This window comes from Manis javanica, chromosome 5, assembly GCF_040802235.1.
Source record: "Manis javanica isolate MJ-LG chromosome 5, MJ_LKY, whole genome shotgun sequence".
NCBI classification, from domain to species: domain Eukaryota; kingdom Metazoa; phylum Chordata; class Mammalia; order Pholidota; family Manidae; genus Manis; species Manis javanica.
This window is the reverse complement of record NC_133160.1, coordinates 171,631,425-171,652,190: the sequence shown is the minus strand read 5'-3', so window position 1 is coordinate 171,652,190 and position 20,766 is coordinate 171,631,425. Positions and strand designations below refer to the sequence as shown.

At 40.1% G+C, this 20,766-nt stretch overlaps 1 protein-coding gene across 4 annotated transcripts in view; it reads right to left on the bottom strand.

Moving 5' to 3' along the window:
- The window catches only part of HTT (huntingtin), a 192,377-nt gene that overhangs the window by 123,138 nt on the left and 48,473 nt on the right, over window positions 1–20,766 (bottom strand). For all 4 annotated transcript variants that reach the window (XR_012131891.1, XM_073237967.1, XM_073237966.1 and 1 more), the window contains exons 4-6: window positions 18,465–18,524; window positions 18,020–18,099; window positions 16,255–16,393 (exon numbers count right to left, since the gene is read on the bottom strand). Coding sequence is in view for 3 of the 4 variants with exons in the window: in XM_073237967.1 (XP_073094068.1) it covers window positions 16,255–16,393; window positions 18,020–18,099; window positions 18,465–18,524 (279 nt within the window). In the remaining variant the exon portion in view is untranslated. The remainder of the gene's footprint in view (window positions 1–16,254; window positions 16,394–18,019; window positions 18,100–18,464; window positions 18,525–20,766) is intronic.

Below are 20,766 nucleotides of genomic sequence, written 5' to 3'. Positions count from 1 at the left end.
ACATAATAAAGACCAGAGAATAAATAAAATTAAGAAGAATAAAAGGATAAAAAAAATCAATTAAACCACAAGCTGGTTCTTTGAGAAAATAAACAAAATAGATAAGCCTATAGCCAGACTTACTCAGAGAAAAAGAGAATCTACATACATCAACAGGATGAGAAACGAGAAAGGAAAAATCACAACGGACCTCACAGAAATACAAAAAATTATTAGAGAATACTATGAAAACCTATATGCTAACAAGCTGGAAAACCTAGAAGAAATGGGCAACATTCTAGAAAAATACAACCTTCCAAGACTGACCCAGAAAGAAACAGAAAATCTAAACAGACCAATTACCAGCAACGAAATTGAAGCAGTAATCAAAAAACTACCCAAGAGCAAAACCCCCGGACCAGATGGATTTCCCACAAAATCTTATCAGATATATAGAGAAGACATAATATCCATTCTCCTTAAAGTTTTCCAAAAAATAGAAGAGGAGGGAATACCCCCAAACTCATTCCATGAAGTCAACATCACCCTAATACTAAAACCAGGCAAAGAACACACCAAAAAAGAAAATTACAGACCAATATCCCTGATGAACATAGATGCAAAAATACTCAACAAAATAAAAGGAAACCGAATACAAAAATACATCAAAAGGATCATACACCATAAACAAGGGGGATTGATCTCAGGGATGCAACAATGGTACAACATTCGAAAATCCATTATCATCATCCACCCCATAAACAAAAAGGACAAAAAATATATGATCATCTCCATAGGCGCTGAAAAAGCATTCGACAAAATTCAACATGCATTCATGATAAACACTCTCAAACAAAATGGGTATAGAGGGCACGTACCTCAACATAATAAAGGCCATATATGATAAACCCACAGCCAACATTATACTGAACAGCAAGAAGCTGAAAGCTTTCCCTCTGAGATCGGGAACAAGACAGGGATGCCCACTCTCCCCACTGTTATTCAACATAGTACTGGACGTCTGAGCCACGGCAATGGGACAAAACAAAGAAATAGAAGGAATCCAAATTGGTAAAAAAGAAGTCAAACTGTCACTATATGCAGATGATATGATATTGTACATAAAAAACCCTAAAGACTCCACTCCAAAACTACTAGAACTAATATCGGAATTCAGCAAAGTTGCAGGATACAAAATTAACACACAGAAATCTGTGCCTTTCCTATACACTAACAATGAAGTAACAGAAAAAGAAATCAGGAAAACAATTTCATTCACAATAGCATCAAAAAGAATAAAATACCTAGGAATAAACCTAACCAAGGAAGTGAAAGACCTATACCCTGAAAACTATAAGACACTCTTAAGAGAAATTAGAGAGGACACTAACAAATGGAAACTCATCCCATGCTCCTGGCTAGGAAGAATTAATATTGTCAAAATAGCCATCCTGTCTACAGCAATCTACAGATTCAATGCAATCCCTATCAAATTACCAACAGCATTCTTCAATGAACTGGAACAAACAGTTCAAAAATTCATATGGAACCACCAAAGACCGCAAAAAGCCAAAGCAACCCTGACAAAGAAGAATAAAGTGCGGGGGGGTGGGGGAATCTCGCTCCCCAACTTCAAGCTCTACTACAAAGCCACAGCAATCAAGACAGTTTGGTACTGGCACAAGAACAGACCCACAGACCAGTGGAACAGAATAGAGACTCCAGACAATAACCCAAACATATATGGTCAATTAATATTTGATAAAGGAGCCATGGACATACAATGGGGAAATGACAGCCTCTTCAACAGTTGGTGTGGGCAAAACTGGACAGCTACGTGTAAGAGAATGAAACTGGATGACTGTCTTACCCCATACACAAAAGTAAATTCAAACTGGATCAAAGATCTGAATGTAAATCATGAAACCATAAAACTCTTAGAAAAAAACATAGGCAAAAATCTCTTAGACATAAACATAGGCGACTTCTTCATGAACATATCTCCCCCGGCAAGGGAAACAAAAGCAAACATGAAGAGGTGGGACTATATCAAGCTGAAAACCTTCTGTATAGCAAAGAATACCATTAAGAGAACAAAAAGCCATCCTACAGTACGGGAAAAATATATTCATAAATGAAAGATCCAATAAAGGGTTGACATCCAAAATATATAAAGAGCTCACACACCTCAACAAACAAAAAGCAAATGATCCAATTAAAAAATGGGCAGAGGAGCTGAACAGACGGTTCTCCAAAGAAGAAATTCAGATGGCCAACAGACACATGAAAAGATGCTCCACATCACGAGTCATCAGAGAAATACAAATTAAAACCACAATGACATATCACCTCACACCAGGAAGGATCACCACCATCCAAAAGACAAACAACAACAAATGTTGGTGAGGTTGTGGAGAAAGGGAAACCCTCCTACACTGCTGGTGGGAATGTAAATTAGTTCAACCATTGTGGAAAGCAGTATGGAGATTCCTCAAAAAGCTCAAAATAGATATACCATTTGACCCAGGAATTCCACTCTTAGGAATTTACCCTAAGAATGCAGCAGCCCAGTTTGAAAGACAGATGCACCCCTATGTTTATCACAGCACTATTTACAATAGCCAAGAAATGGAAGCAACCTAAGTGTCCATCAGTGGATGAACGGATAAAGAAGATGTGGTACATATACACAATGGAGTTTTATTCAGCCATAAGAAGAAAACAAATCCTACCATTTGCAACAACATGGGTGGAGCTAGAGGGTATTATGCTCAGTGAAGTAAGCCAGGGGGAGAGAGACAAATAGCAAATAATTTCACTCATCTGTGGAGTAAGAACAAAGGAAAAACTGAAAGAACAAAACAGCAGCAGAATCACAGAACCCAAGAATGGACTACCAGGTACCAAAGGGAAAGGGACTAGGGAGGATGGGTGGGTAGGGACGGATGGGGGCGTGAGAAGAAAGGGGGTATATGATTAGCATGCATAATGGGGGGGTGGGAGAAAGGGGAGGGCCGTGCAACACAGAGAAGACAAGTAGTGATTCTACAGCATTTTGCTATGCTGATGGACAGAGACCGTAAAGGGGTTTGTGGGGGGGACCTGGTATAGGGGAGAGCCAAGTAAACATAATATTCTTCATGTAATTGTAGATTAATGATAACAAAACAAAAAGAGAAAGAAAAGGGGGATTACTCCCTGATAGGATAAAACTAACTGCAAATCAATGATTTATGCATGCTTTACATATCCTTAATTTTGATCTTTTAAAGGGTGTCAGATGATCAGCTAGGAAGTACATTTTTCTGATAATATTCCTTTCTCTTAAAAAAAAAAAAGCAGTTCCTGTGTGGTGATCTCCAATAGGTTCTTCACAATGGTATAAAGGTCATATCCAAGTGTGGGAAAAGGGTTTGTTTGTGTTTATACAGAGGATCAAAGCCTGATTTGGCTACACAGAAAATGAATTAAGATACAATATGAAGAAGAACTTCCAACATCAACATCCTCTTGAAGAGTCGTTCCAGAAGATGATCATCAAAAGACTTGAACAAAGATCCTGGCGCTGCTGCAGTTGTAGCTGCATTCATCCCACCGGTTCCTGGACTTGCCATTGGAATGAAGAAGGAGATATCTAAGCTGGCCTGTGCATACAGTAAAACAACAAATTTGACTGGATCTATACTGCTGGAACTCAACCAAGAATTAGGAGAAGTGCAAGTTACAGTGTTCCAAAATCGTGCAACTATAGACTATCTACTGTTAAAAGAACACATGGGATGTGAACAGTTCCCAGGAATGTGTTGTTTTAATTTGTCTGATTTTTCTCAAACTATTCAAATTCAGCTAGACAATATCCATCATATCATTGATAAGTTTTCACAAATGCCTAGGGTACCTAACTGGTTTTCTTGGCTTCACTGGAGATGGCTGGTAATTGTAGGTCTGCTTTTGTTATGTAGCTGTATTCCTATTATGTTAATGTATGTGCGCAATTTAATTAGTAGTTTAAAACCTATACACACTTATGTTACACTACTAGAAGATATGTCAAAGAAATAATCAATCTTCCCATGTTTTCTTCCGTATGCTACTTCTATAGCTTTTCTTCTTCTTCCTAATTACAACCCTTTAGAAGAATTAGTGCCTCATATCGAAAATTACCGAGTATCACAATTCTTCCAAGCAGTAAAGATACCTCAAGACAAATGCTGGGCATAGAAGCCACAGGGCATAAATCTGCAAAGAAGTAAAAAGCTAACCTTTTCAAACAATACTGCTTCTCTCTCACTTACCAACTTTACATTTCCCTGTATGGCCCCGGAAGATGACTGGTTAGCGAGACGGGTAAGATTCCTCAAGGGAGGAACAACCTAAGACAGGCACAGTCGCAGGGGGGCCATCAGGTGAGAAATCGGGGAACAACAGTGATGAAGCTTAGAACTTCACCCCCCCCGCCATTTTGAGAGAAATCTTCTGCATCCGTGGATGTTTTGTTGTCCTTGACTAGCTTGGATTAATACTTAGTCTACAGGCACACACCTGATCATCTACATTTGCCCTCTTACAGCACTAAATTATGTTTTCTACCTTTATCTTGCATCTACCTACCACTTCAGCATTTTATTAAAAAACAATAATAATAATAATAAGGGAGAAATGTGGGACTCACATATAAATCAAGTATAAAAACCAAACAAATAATCATATCTGACTTGATTGTTTATAGTTCATGATGTGTGATCAAAACCGAAAGTTTCTGTGATATGACTGCCCTTGCACTGTTCACCATGTAAGAACTTATTCACTATGTGAGACCTTGTTCACCATGTAAGAACTTGTTTGTTATGCTTCAGAAGATTGCAGACTGTTGAGATATAGGCTTGGGGTTCATTAATGACTGTGCATTGAGTCCCCTATACAGAATTTTATTGTTGTTAACAACCATTTTATCAGTAAATATGAGAGATGCCGTCTCACAAAAAAAAAAGGATGTAGTACATATACACAATGGAATATTATTCAGCCATAAGAAGAAAGCAAATCCTACCATTTGCAACAACATGGATGGAGCTAGAGGGTATTATGCTCAGTGAAATAAGCCAGGTGGAGAAAGACAAGTACCAAATGATTTCACTCATCTGTGGAGTATAAGAACAAAGAAAAACTGAAGGATCGAAACAGCAGCAGACTCACAGAACCCAAGAATGGACTAACAGTTACCAAAGGGAAAGGGATTGCGGAGTATGGGTGGGATGGGATGGAAAAGTGTCGGGAAAAAGAAAGGGGGCATTACAATTAGCATGTATAGTGTGGTGGGGCACGGGGAGGGCTGTGCAACACAGAGAAAATGAGTAGGGATTCTGCAGCATCTTACTACACTGGACACCACTACTGGACAGTGACTGTGAAGGGGTATGTGGGGGGAGTTGGTGAAGGGGGGAGCCTAGTAAACATAATGTTCTTCATGTAATTATAGATTAATGATAACAAAGTAAAAAAATAAAAAATAAAAATCACCAGCTATTAGAAAAATGCAAATTAAAAGCCACAATGAGATACCACTATAACCCAATTCAAATGTCTTAAATTTAAAAGATTGTCCACACTAACTGTTTACAAGGCTGTGGAGGAACTGTCATTCTTGCATACTGCTGGTAGGAATGAAAAATGGTACAACCACTTTGAAAAACAGTTTGGCAGTTTCTTAAAGTTTAAGCACACACTTAAATCATATAACCCATCCATTCTATTCCTAGGAATTTCTCAAGGGAAGTAGAAGTATATGACCACACAGTGACTTGTGCACAAATATTCATACCAGCTTTATTTATAATAGCCTCAAACTAGAAACAACCCAAGTGTCCATCAATGGTTGAATAGATAAACAAATTGTCGTATATAATACACAATACAATACTACTGAGCAATTAAAAACAAATTAACTATTCATACCCAAAATAACATTGATACATCTCAAAATAATTATGCTGAATAAAATCCAGGCAAAAAAAGAGTATGTACTGTATAATTCCATTTATGTAAAACTTGAGAAAATGTAATTTATAATGACAGAAAGTAGATCATGTGGATGGGCAGGCGGCAGGGCAGTGGGGGCGAGAGACATTACCAAGGGGCACAAGGAATGTTTTGGCATTGACAGCTGTACTCATTGGGTTGATTGTCGCGGTAGTTTCACAAGTGTAAACGTATGTCAAAAGTTATCAAGTTGTACGCTTTAAATATGTGCAGTTTATTGTTAACTACACCTCAATAAAGCTAATACAAAAATTGAAAAAAAAAAGAAATGCAAATCAAAACAAGATAGCATTTTTTTAAATAAAATCACTTTTGTAAAGATTTGAAATAAATGACAATATCCAGGATTGATGAACATATGGGAAAACAGACACTCATAATTGCTTTTGGGATTATAAACTGGTACATTCCTGGAAAGTCATTTGTTAACACATAGTGAAAATCTTAAGGTTTTACTTCTACTTTTCAAAATTCATTTCTAGGAATGTATCTGTGGAAATCACAGGGCAAGTAGACAAAGACATATGTACATGACAAAAACTGGAAACTGCCTAATGGATAGCTACTGGAATTTGGTTAAGTTCTTATGATGCATCGGTACATGTAATACATTCATTAAAACTCATCTTCCAGAAGAATATATAACAAATTAGGGAAAAGTTATAAAAACACTGTGAAGTGTTTACAAAATGGTTTATGGTTTATGCTATGTGATCCCCAGATTTAAAAAATATTAAATATACAATTAAAAAAAAGCCTGGAATGAAATATACCTAAATATTAACAGTGGCATTCTCTGAGTAGTGGATGACTTACTCATTGTACTTGTTGGGATTTTAACACTACGTATTATTTTATAATAAAAGAATAAACATTAAAAAAAGTTCTTAACCACTGAAAATACAGTGGCAGGATCAAAAATAAAATACAAGGGTTGGAGATGGATACCTCCTAAAAGCACAAAAAAAAAGGAAGGGAAAACAGAAATAAAAGATAATACAAATGTGCATCGGTCCTCGAGGACCAATGCTCAATAAATTTCAGAGCGAGAGAGAATGGAGAAAATAAAGAGGGGAACTTATTAAAGACATACAAGGGCACTTATGGAACTGAAGGAGAGAAGGCACCAAATTAAAGACCTACCCAGCACACAGCACACCAGCCCGCATGAAACAACAGAATGCTTCTGGAGAAGGACACACTCAGTCGCTAAGGGAGTGGCCAGTACTTCTCGCCAGCCGCACTGGAGACTGTGAGACAATGAAGCAAAGCCTTTACATGCCTAAGGGAAGACGATGACATCCACTCCAGAACCCTATTCCCTGCCACATATGAGGCAGAAACAAAGGCATTTTCACAAAAGCAAAAATCTCAAACACTCTACCTCCTATCTATCCTCAGGAAGCTACGAAAGGATATGCTCCATAGAAACAAGGGAGTAAAAAGCCAAGAATGATAAAGGATATGGCATCCAGAAATTAGGCATCCAAGAGGAGAGCAGCAAAAGAAATTCTCAGGATGACAGCAAGGAAAAGTCCATGGGCCTGCGACAGACCTAAAGAGCATCCTGACTGCTGGGAGCAGACAGCTGGAAAATCCCAAGGCAGATGACTCCAGTGGAGAAAATGGACCACGAAGTTATCTGTCATGGGGAAAATTGTACTGAGACACCAGCAAAGCAGCTGGAAGGTGAAAGAATACATAAATGGCCAAAGAATAATTACCAAATAAAAAAGAGGCAATTATTAACTCTAGAAAAACACAATGTTATCCAAAAAATATATCCTAACACAAAACATATCTAGCTATGTCTACTATGGCTTTACTTAGGTACAATAACAAACATGTTAAGTTCATCTCCTCCATAGTAAAAAAAAAAATTGGGGAGTGGAGCCAAGATGGCAGCGTGAGTAGAGCAGCAGAAATCTCCTCCCAAAACCACATATATCTATGAAAATATAACAAAGACAACTCTTCCTAAAATAGAGACCAGAGGACACAGGACAACATCCAGACCACATCCACACCTCCGAGAACTCAGCGCCTCGTGAAGGGGGTAAGATACAAGCCCCGGCCCGGCAGGACCTGAGCGCCCCTCCCCCCAGCTCCCAGCGGGAGGAGAGGAGTCAGCAGGGAGTGAGAGGGAGCCCAGGACTGCTGAGCACCCAGCCCCAGCCATCCCCACCAGAGCGCTGACACAGTGCATGCACGGGGCTCTGGATACTGGGGAAACAGGGCGGCAGGACCAGTGAGCAGGTGCCTGAGGCCAACGCTGGAGAGCAAAGAAACGGGAGCGGCCATTTATTTTTTTTTTCTTGGCAAGTGCTTTTTGGAAGTCTAAAAGGGACAGGGACCACAATACTAAGGAAACAGGACAGCAAGACCCATGAGCGGGTGCCTGACACTGGCACCTGAAGACAAAGAAAACTGTGCGATTTTCTTTTCTTTAATTATTGATTTAAATTTTTTTTCTTTTATTTTGTTTTTTTGTTGTTGCTGTTGTTGTTTTGGTTTGGAGAGTGCTTTTTGGAAATCTTAAAGGGGCAGGGCAGGACACTTAGTCCAGAGGCAGGGAATCTGAGGATCTCTGGGCACTCTAACCCCCTGGGCAGCAGGGAGCACGGAGGCCCCTTACAAAGATAAATAGCCTCCCGGCTGCTCCCCCTCCAACGGGGCTCCACCATTTTGGAGCAGCGGCCTGAGCCAGGCCACGCCCACAGCAACAGCAGAGATAAACTCCATTCCAGCCGGGCAGGAAGCAGAAGCCCTGTCTGCGCACAGCTGCCCAGCATAAGCCACTAGACGTCGCTGTTCTCCCAAGAGAGGAAGGCCACAAACCAACAAGAAGGGAAGTTCCAGCTGTCACTTGTAGCAGCTCTGCAAACAATCTCTATCGCCGTGAAAAGGCAAAATTTCAGGCAGAACAAGATAACAGAGACACCAGAGAAGGAGACAGACCTAACCAGTCTTCCTGAAAAAGAATTCAAAATAAAAATCATGAACATGCTGACGGAGATGCAGAGAAAAATGCAAGAGAAATGGGATGAAGTCTGGAGGGAGATCACAGATGTCAGGAAGGAGATCACAGAAGTGAAACAAACCCTGGAAGGATTTATAAGCAGAATGGATAAGATGCAAGAGGCCATTGAAGGAATAGAAGCCAGAGAACAGGAACACACAGAAGCTGACATAGAGATAAAAGGATCTCCAGGAACGAAACAATACTAAGAGAACTATGTGACCAATCCAAAAGGAACAACATCCGTGTTATAGGGGTACCAGAAGAAGAAGAGAGAGGAAAACGGATAGAAAGTGTCTTTAAAAAAATAATTGCTGAAAACTTCCCCAAACTGGGGGAGGAAATAATCGAACAGACCACGGAAATACACAGATCCCCCAACAGAAAGAATCCAAGGAGGACAACACCAAGATACATAATAATTAAAATGGCAAAGACCAAGGAAAAGGAAAGAGTTTTAAAGGCAGCTAGAGAGAAAAAGGTCACCTATAAAGGAAAACCCATCAGGCTATCATCAGACTTCTCGACAGAAACCCTACAGGCCAGAAGAGAATGGCATGATATACTTAATGCAATGAAACAGAAGGGCCTTGAACCAAGGATACTGTATCCAGCACGACTATCATTTAAATATGATGGTGGGATTAAACAATTCCCAGACAAGCAAAAGCTGAGGGAATTTGCTTCCCACAAACCACCTCTACAGGGCATCCTACAGGGACTGCTCTAGATGGGAGCACCCCTAAAAAGAGCACAGAACAAAACACACAACATATGAAGAATGGAAGAGGAGGAATAAAAAGGGAGAGAAGAAAAGAATCTCCAGACAGTGTATATAACAGCTCAATAAGCGAGCTAAGTTAGGCAGTAAGATACTAAAGAGGCTAACCTTGAACCTTTGGTGACCACGAATTTAAAGCATTCAATGGCAATAAGTACATATCTCTCAATAGTCACCCTAAATGTAAATGGACTGAATGCACCAATCAAAAGACACAGAGTAATAGAATGGATAAAAAAGCAAGACCGATCCATATGCTGCTTACAAGAGACTCACCTCAAACCCAAAGACATGCAGACATGCACAGACTAAAAGTCAAGGGATGGAAAAACATATTTCAGGCAAACAACAGCGAGAAGAAAGCAGGGATTGCAGTACTAATATCAGACAAAATAGACTTCAAAACAAAGAAAGTAACAAGAGATAAAGAAGGACATTACATAATGATAAAGGGCTCAGTCCAACGAGAGGATATAACCATTCTAAATATATATGCACACAACACAGGAGCACCAGCATATGTGAAACAAATACTAACAGAACTAAAGAGGGAAATAGACGGCAATGAATTCATTTTAGGAGACTTCAACACACCACTCACCCCAAAGGAAAGATCCACCAGGCAGAAAATAAGTAAGGACACAGAGGCACAGAACAACACACTAGAACAGATGGACCTAATAGACATCTATAGAACTCTACATCCAAAACCAACAGGCTATACATTCTTCTCAAGTGCATGTGGAACATTCTCCAGAATAGACCACATACTAGCCCACAAAAAGAGCCTCAGTAAATTCCAAAATATTGAAATTCTACCAACCAATTTTTCAGACCACAAAGGTATAAAACTGGAAATAAATTCTACAAAGAAAACAAAAAGGCTCACAAACACATGGAGGCTTAACAACATGCTCCTAAATAATCAATGGATCAATGACCAAATTAAAATGGAGATCCAGCAATATACGGAAACAAATTACAACAACAACACTAAGCCCAAACTTCTGTGGAATGCAGTGAAAGCAGTCTTAGGAGGAAAGTATATAGTGATCCAGGCACACTTGAAGAAGGAAGAACAATCCCAAATGAATAGTCTAACATCACAATTATCGAAACTGGAAAAAGAAGAACAAATGAGGCCTAAAGTCAGCAGAAGGGACATAATAAAGATCAGAGAAGAAATAAACAAAATTGAGAAGAATAAAACAATAGCAAAAATCAACGAAACCAAGAGCTGGTTCTTCGAGAAAATAAACAAAATAGATAAGCCTCTAGCCAAACTTATTAAGAGAAAAAGAGAATCAACACAAATAAACAGAATCAGAAATGAGAATGGAAAAATCACGACAGACTCCACAGAAATACAAAGAATTATTAAAGACTACTATGAAAACCTATATGCCAACAAGCTGGAAAACCTAGAAGAAATGGACAACTTCCTAGAAAAATACAACCTCCCAAGACTGACCAAGGAAGAAACACAAAAGTTAAACAAACCAATTACGAGCAAAGAAATTGAAATGGTAATCAAAAAACTACCAAAGAACAAAACCCCAGGGCTGAACGGATTTACCTCAGAATATTATCAGACACACAGAGAAGACATAATATCCATTCTCCTTAAAGTTTTCCAAAAAATAGAAGAGGAGGGAATACTCCCAAACTCATTCTTTGAAGCCAACATCACCCTAATACCAAAACCAGGCAAAGACCCCACCAAAAAAGAAAATTACAGACCAATATCCCTGATGAATGAAGATGCAAAAATACTCAATAAAATATTAGCAAACAGAACTCAACAGCATATCTAAAGGATCATACACCATGACCAAGTGGGATTCATCTGAGGGATGCAAGGATGGTACAACATTCGAAAATCCATCAACATCATCCACCACATCAACAAAAAGAAAGACAAAAACCACATGATCATCTCCATAGATGCTGAAAAAGCATTTGATAAAATTCAACATCCATTCATGTTAAAAACTCTCAGCAAAATGGGTATAGAGGGCAAGTACCTCAACATAATAAAGGCCATATATGATAACCCCACAGCCAGCATTATACTGAACAGCGAGAAGCTGAAAGCTTTTCCTCTGAGATCGGGAACAAGACGGGGATGCCCACTCTCCCCACTGTTATTTAACATAGTACTGGAGGTCCTAGCCATGGCAATCAGACAAAACAAAGAAATACAAGGAATCCAGATTGGTAAAGAAGAAGTTAAACTGTCACTATTTGCAGATTATATGATATTGTACATAAAAAACCCTAAAGACTCCACTCCAAAACAACTAAACTGATACCGGAATACAGCAAAGTTGCAGGATACAAAATTAACATACAGAAATCTGTAGCTTTCCTATACACTAACAATGAACCAATAGAAAGAGAAATCAGAAAAACAATTCCATTCACAACTGCATCAAAAAGAATAAAATACCTAGGAATAAACCTAACCACAGAAGTGAAAGACCTATACCCTGAAAACTACAAGTCACTCTTAAGAGAAATTAAAGGGGACACTAACAAATGGAAACCTATCCCATGCTCATGGATAGGAAGAATTAATATAATCAAAATGGCCATCCTGCCCAAAGCAATATACAGATTTGACACAATTCCTATCAAATCACCAGCAACATTCTTCAATGAACTGGAACAAATAGTTCAAAAATTCATATTGAAACACCAAAGACCCCGAATAGCCAAAGCAATCCTGAGAAAGAAGAATAAAGTAGGGGGGATCTCACTCCCCAACTTCAAGCTATACTACAAAGCCATAGTAATCAAGACAATTTGATACTGGCACAAGAACAGAGCCACAGACCAGTGGAACAGATTAGAGACTCCAGACAATAACCCAAACATATATGGTCAATTAATATTTGATAAAGGAGCCATGGACATACAATGGCTAAATGACAGTCTCTTCAACAGATGGTGCTGGCAAAACTGGACAGCTACATGTAGGAGAATGAAACTGGACCATTGTCTAACCCCATATACAAAAGTAAACTCAAAATGGATTAAAGACCTGAATATAAGACATGAAACCATAAAACTCTTAGAAAAAAACATAGGCAAAAACCTTTTAGACATAAACGTGAGTGACCTCTTCTTGAACATATCTCCCCGGGCAAGGAAAACAACAGCAAAAATGAACAAGTGGACTATATTAAGCTGAAAAGCTTCTGTACAGCAAAAGACACCATCAATAGAACAAAAAGGAACCCTACAGTATGGGAGAATATATTTGTAAATGACAGATCCGATAAAGGCTTGATGTTCAAAATATATAAAGAGCTCACACATCTCAACAAACAAAAAACAAATAATCCAATTAAAAAATGGGCAGAGGAACTGAACAGTTCTCCAAAAAAGAAATACAGATGGGCAACAGACACATGAAAAGATGCTCCACATCGGTAATTATCAGAGAAATGCAAATTAAAACTACAATGAGGTATCACCTCACACCAGTAAGGATAGCTGCCATCCAAAAGACAAACAACAACAAATGTTGGCGACGCTGTGGAGAAAGGGGAACCCTCCTACACTGCTGGTGGGAATGTAAATTAGTTCAACCATTGTGGAAAGCAGTATGGAGGTTCATCAAAATGCTCACAACAGACCTACCGTTTGACCCAGGAATTCCACTCCTAGGAATTTACCCTAAGAACGCAGCAATCAAGTTTGAGAAAGACAGATGCACTCCTATGTTTATCGCAGCACTATTTACAATAGCCAAGATTTGGAAGCAACCTAAATGTCCATCAGTAGATGATTGGATAAAGAAGATGTGGCACATATACACAATGGAATACTACTCAGTCATAAGAAGAGGGCAAATCCTACCATTTGCAACAACATGGATGAAGCTGGAGGGTATTATGCTCAGTGAAATAAGCCAAGCGGAGAAAGGGAAATACCAAATGATTTCACTCATCTGTGGAGTATAAGAAAAAAGGAAAAACTGAAGGAACAAAACAGCAGCGGAATTACAGAACCCAAAAATGGACTAACATGTACCAAAGGGAAAGGGACTGGGGAGGATGGGTGGGTAGGGAAGGATAAGGGGCGGGGGGAGAAGAAAGGGGATATTAAGATTAGCATGCATGTGGGGGGAGGGAGAAAGGGGAGGGCTGTACAACACAGAGAATATAAGTAGTGATTCTACAACATTTTGCTATGCTGATGGACAGTGACTGTAAAGTGGTTTATAGGGGGGACCTGGTATAGGGGAGAGCCTAGTAAACATAATATTCTTTATGTAAGTGTAGATTAAAGATTAAAAAAAAAAAGAAAGAAAAGGGGGATTACTCCTTGATAGGATAAAACTAACTGTAAATCAACGATTAATGCATGCTTTAAATATCCTTAATTTTGATCACTTAAAGGGTGTCAGATGATCGGCTATGGAGGTACACTTTTCTGATAATATTCCTTTCTCTTAAAAATAAAAAAAAGCAGTTCCTGTGTGGTGACCTCCAATGAGTTCTACACAATGGTATAAAGGGCATATCAAAGTGTGGGCAAAGGGTCTGTTTGTGTTTATACAGAGGATCAAAGCCTAATTTGGCTACCCAGAAAATGAACTTAGATACGATATGAAGGACTTCCAACATCAGCACTCTCTGGAAGAGTCATACCAGAAGATGATCATCAAAAAACCTCAACAAAGATCCAGGCGATGCTGCAGTTGTAGCTGCATCCATCCCACCGGTTCCTGGACTTGCCATTGGAATGAAGAAGGAGATATCTAAGCTGGCCTGTGCTTTCATTAAAACAACAAATTTGACTGGATCTATACTGTTGGAACTCAACCAGGAATTAGGAGAAGTGCAAGTTGTAGCGCTCCAAAATCTTACAACTACAGACTATCTACTGTTAAAAGAACATATGGGATGTGAACAGTCCCCAGGAATGGGTTGTTTTAATTTGTCTGATTTCTCTCAGACTGTTCAAGTACAGTTGGACAATATCCATCATATCACAGACAAATTTTCACAAATGCCTAGGGTGCCTAACTGGTTTTCTTGGCTTCACTGGAGATGGCTGGTAATTATAGATCTGCTTTGGTTATGTAACTGTATTCCTATTATGTTAATGTGTGTGCGCAATTTAATTAGTAGTTTAAAACCTATACATGCTTAAGTTACTCTACAAGAAGATATGTCAAAGAAATAATCAATCCTCCCATGTTTTCTTCTGTCTGCTACCTCTATAGCTTTTCTTCTTCCTTCCTAATTACAACCCTTAAATAGAATTCGTGCCTCATATCGAATTTACCGAGTATCATAATTCCTCCAAGTAGTAAAGATACCTCAAGACAAATGCTGGGCATAGAAGCCACAGGGCATAAATCTGCAAAGAAGTAAAAAGCTAACCTTTTCAAACAATATTGCTTCTCTCTCACCAACTTTACATTTCCCTGTATGGCCCCGGAAGATGACTGGTTAGCCAGAGACGGGTAAGATTCCTCAAGGGAGGAACAACCTAAGACAGGCACAGTCGCAGGGGTCCATCAGGTGAGAAATTGGGGATCAACAGTGGTGAGGCTTAGAACCTCACCCCCCCTGTTTTGAGAGAAATCTTCTGCATCCATGGACGTTTCAATGCCCCTGTCTAGCTTGGATTAACACATAGTCTACACGCACACACCTGATCATCTGCATTTGCTCTCTTACAACACTAAACTATGTTTTCTACCTTTATCTTGCATCCACCTACCACTTCAGCATTTTATTAAAAATAAAAAAATAATAATAATAAAGGGAAAAATGTGGGATCCACATATAAATCAAGTATAAAAATCAAACGAAAAAAAAAATTGTAAATACAAACCTAGCAGTATAAGCATGCTATTTAGCAATGTGGTGGGAAATACCAAAAGAAATGCTAACACAGAACTGACCCACAAAAAGAAGGTCAAGAATCGGTAATCCTCAGACCGTGTGACAGGGTCACAATTTCTGGACATTATAAACAAAACACTAAGGCAGCTCTGAAGGCTACCTATTGGATGCAGAACAATCAGGAAGTCAGGCTGTCCCTGATAGCCATGGGGCATTCGCACTCACAAGGCATCACCAGTGAGCTTTCTCCTACCTGCAGTCCTGGGACAGTCACCCTTTCTCAACCAGGTCAAGGAGTCAATCTAATCTAGCACCCCAAAAAGCAATCTGCTCTGAAAAAAATGCCTTTTGGATTTATATCTATAAACCATCTCCCAAATCAAACTCTTCATCCCATGACAAGAAAGAAGTGAAAAGAAGCTCTTAGAATACCTCAAAATAACTCAAAATATTTTAAATAAATTATAAAGCCACAACTTAACTCAAGAAGTACTCCCAAAGAACTGCTTGTCCACAGCCTGAGCTCCCCATGGAACTTATTCATGATTGTGACTTTAGGTTAACATTCATACCTTAATTTCATTGTCATTTGCAAAGTTGCCAAAAGAAGCCATAATTTTGGGTATAGCTGTAGCCAAGGTCTCTTGAACAGATTCCTCAGGTCTCTTGCTTACCCGAGTCAGGCAAGGCAGGAGGTTCACCAAGTAAGGCCTGTGAATGTGAGAAGAGCCCAAGTTACTCTCCCACATCTACTTTCACGGGGCACAGGAGCAATTCGTTTAGCGCCTGTCTGGAAAAAGCCAGTTTTTATATGCAAAACAGTCCATAGTGGAAAGTGGACAAACCCCAGTGGACAGAAGAACTAAATGCAGATGAAGTTTAAATGCTGGGGACACTCACACTCAACTTCCCCATAAGCAGAGGATGCTCAGAAGCTTGTTTTAAACATTATTTGCAGTAAATTATAAGAGTTATTGAAACACTCATATCCTAAACTAGAAAATTATAAGAAAACACCATTAAAAAAATTTAAGTTATAAGAACAAAGCTTTCTTGAAAAAGAAGCACTATCAAAAAAAACTTCTTCAGGTGTTTACGCTAGACAGGCCTTACAGATAAGACTTGGCACCCCCACGAAAGAAGCAGTCACGTAGGATGGACGCAAGACAAGTGAGTCACAGGGCAGACAGCAGGGACCCAGGATTCCCTGCACACCTGGTGAACGTGCCCGGCGCCCCCTAGTGGCAGACGCAGGCAACAAGCTAGTCTGCACCTCGGACTGCAGTGGGGCTCGGCCGACCTTTCTAAGGAGATGGCTTTTTTGTTGAGAACTGAGGGAAAAAAATAAACCAGCCATCAGGAGTAAGGGAAACCTGACTTTCTGAAGAAGTGAAATCAGGCCAATGAGTCAGTAGGTGTCTGAGGTAACGGGCCAGTTGGGGCAAGATCTCCCTGGGCTTTGGTAAGGAGTCTGGATTTTATCTTAACATCCCTGGGAAATGAGTAAAGAGCTTAAGTAAGGGAATGACATGAACCAATCATTTTTTTCTGGTCACTCTGGCTGCTATGTAGAGAACTTGGGATGTGCTGCTTCCAAATTTAACAAATTTTCAAAATAAGGATAGTAAAGAAAAGGAAATTTCCTTAGTGATGTCTCTACAGCCATACAAGATTCTTATTTAACTCAAACTCAGTGGAATAAATCATTTCACGAAAATTAACAGGGAGGATTTCAGCCACTCCACGAGTTCCTCAGGAGCAGAGCCGAAGACTGAACATCAGCTCATCTGTCAGTTAAGGAGAGAAGGACAACAGTGATGAGAACTGTGGCCAATCTGTTTTTCAGTCCACTAAGACAGACCTATTTAACTAGTCAGACTTTATTCTCAGTTTAACATTTCTAGCCTATGTAAGCAACGTTTTTTCTCTAACTCCTCCAGTGAGTAATAATGAGGCTGATACTCAACTTTCAACCACCTGACAAGTTATCTTTTCAGCGACTGCCCCGCGCAGCCCTGGCAGTCGATGAAAGCAGTGTGGGGCAGCAGCAGAGAACAGAGAATAGACAAGGAGACCCCTGCTGCCCGAGGGGTCCATCTCCCACGTCTCTTGGGGGTTGTGGGACAGAAAAAGAACACGCACACTGATAAAGATGCAAGAGTATCTTGGACAGCAGGAAGTGCTATTACCTCGACAGCCATTTGAAGGGCAGGAAGTGTGCAGCGTTAGAGTGAACAGGGAATACCTCTGACAAAGTGACATTTGAGCTGAGAGATAAAGAATCCAGGGGAGCTAGGCTCCCACCAAAAAAACAATCATCTAGAGCTTAAAACGTACCTGCATTTCTGAGGCCGAACCAGATGAGCCAGCTCAGCAAACCTCCACAGGGCAGCGCGCAGGCTCCGAGGAGTCCCATTCTGAGTGGATTTAAGGGGCAGCATGTTATATTCAGAGTCATGGACACTAGTCACCAACAGGACTTCATATAAACAAAAGCAACTTTTTTCCATTTTCAATTTCTATGTTTAGAGAAAAGGACATTTAAATGTGTAACTGCTTTAGAAATGATAATTATAAAGATATTTTTTTAATTACCATTTTTAATTCCTATCTCATCTAATAAATAATGAAGAGCAACCTTTTGAAAAGTAAAACAATAAAGTCTACTTCCCCAAACATCTCCTAACATTTTTACTTATTAAATAAAAGACAAAAGTTCACATATACCACTCAATACAGTGAAACAATACCATTTTTTCAATAATGGAACATAGAGGCCTACCTTCTTAATTTCCTTATAGAGTTCTAACTGCAACCTCGGAAGATGAGAATCCATCAACGCCTACAACAAAGTATGAGAGACTTGTTCATGGAAGATAATTTCATTAGCAGCTCTAAATCAAATTCCAGTTCTGGGGCAAAATAGAATATAACAGCAACTAAACTAAGAACCAATTCATTAAGAAAGCATTATACAGGATGCTACTGAATAAACTAGATACAGGGCACTCACTTGAATAAAAAATGGAAAGAAAAGTTTAACTTTTATTATAATCAAATACTATGTAATATCAAAATTAAGTGGTAGATAGTTCAAATGTATTCTGTAGCTCTTATATTAAACCTTTAACATTCAACGAGTGAAAGAAAAAGTCTGAAAGGTTTCTTTCTTCGCTAAAGCACACTCTGGGGGATAATCCCACACAGCACTGCCCTACAGTCTGAGGTGCCAGTGGGGCAGAGGGTGGGCTCCTAAGCCCAGAGCCTCTCACTCTGGTGGGGGGACACACCTTTCAATGCAGAACCCACCCTCCCTTCTGAAGGCCCGGTCTCCTCTCCCTTGACTCACGGGCGCCGCCAGTCCCAGGGTCCCAGTGCTGCTCAGAACCCGCAGCCAGCCAGGAGCCTCATGCTGGAACACATTTTCTTGCCCTGTTCCCTGCTTACTTACTGGCCAAAACAAAACCAATCGCCACACAGCCAACTTCATCCCAGGGCTGGTGGCAACCACCACCAACTGCACAAAGCCCACATGCAAGAGGCCTTCTCAAGCTGGAGGGAAAAGCGGGGAAGGTTTTTGTGCCCCTCTCCAGCCTACTTCTAAAATGGTATTGCCAATGGCTTGTCCCCCAAGAAGGGAGTAAGGACATAACCAAGGTCAGCTGGAAAGGCTTCTTCCTTTCATGTGATGTCTACAAACCAAGCTGGTCTTAGTAAAACTCGTATGGCTTCACCTACTGGTTGGGCAAGCTTGGAAATCAAAAGCAGAGTCACCTTTTGGGAGTTTCTTAAGTATAATAATGTCTAGAAAATTTTAAATCCTAATTCTGCTGCATCAGCTTGTACTAAAAATCCTTAAGTGAACACACCAAAATGGACAAATATTTATTAAAAGACTACTTTGCAAATAAGAGCATGAGGCTTACCAAAATTTTATTTTGATTTACAAATGTTTTTTAAACTACTATCAAACTTATAACAAGAGAAAACTAAATCTGAAACCCCTTATAACAGCACAGACTTCGCTTTAACAGCTCCTGTTTGAAGATAATGCACTATCTGATCCCCAACTGCTCCTGACCCCCTACTTCCACCCCAAAACTAACAGAGACTCCTCATTCTCTACCAGATACAGTGCAAACTCCCTGAGCTGACCCACAATGCCTCCCAATCTCCAGCAACCCCAGGGGCACCCTCCCTTTGGGGCCTGTAGAGTTTTCCTGGTACCCCCGAGAGATGGGAGGCTTCAGTGGGTAAGAAGGCCCCAAATCTCTTCACTCACATGCTAGCCATCGCCCCCTGGAAGTCTTCTCCACCTCTCCAGACAGAAATCCTCACAGCCTCCTGACATAAATTGCCAGCACCTCTCAAAACTAGAGTTTACACCATATATTAAGTTATTTCTGTACAAACATGTGCCCCCAGGTAAGACTGTAAATTACTTGAAGTCAGGAGCACGCTTTCAGGCTGAATCAGCTCCCAGTGCATTTTCCAACATAAATGAAAAGCAAGATAAGCCTCACATTTGTGGGCCACGTAGAGTCTGGTCCCCACTATAAGCCAATAACAATACCCATTAGAAGACAAAAGCCCGGGACCTAACTCGTAATTGGCCATTTCTGTATTCCTGCCCAGCCTAGGTACCTGGCCCTAGGGCCTTCCAATCTCCAAGCCTGTCCTTCCCGTGCCACAGTGAAAGCAAACCTAGACAGCCCAACCCTGCTCCCAGCCCACTGATCCTGAAGACCAGAGCATTTAAGGAAGTGCAGAGATGAGCTAAGCCAAACCCCGTTATGCCCAACTTATGTTCACAGGCGAGGAGGAGAAGCTGCAGTCTCTGCACTGGAAGGCTAGACACAAAAAAGAGGGGAAGGGAAAGAATAGGGAGACAGCCAGGAGGAGAAGCCAGGACCTAAAGCCATAACCTAAGGTCACGGCCATGACCCTGAGACATACACCAAGCTATTCTATCCAGCAGTTCTCGGAAATAGATCTCTGGAGAAAACGGGCTTAAAAATGGAACAATGCCTACATGTAAAACGAACAACATTTGGGTCATACTGTTGTCTCTGCTCTCCTTTATC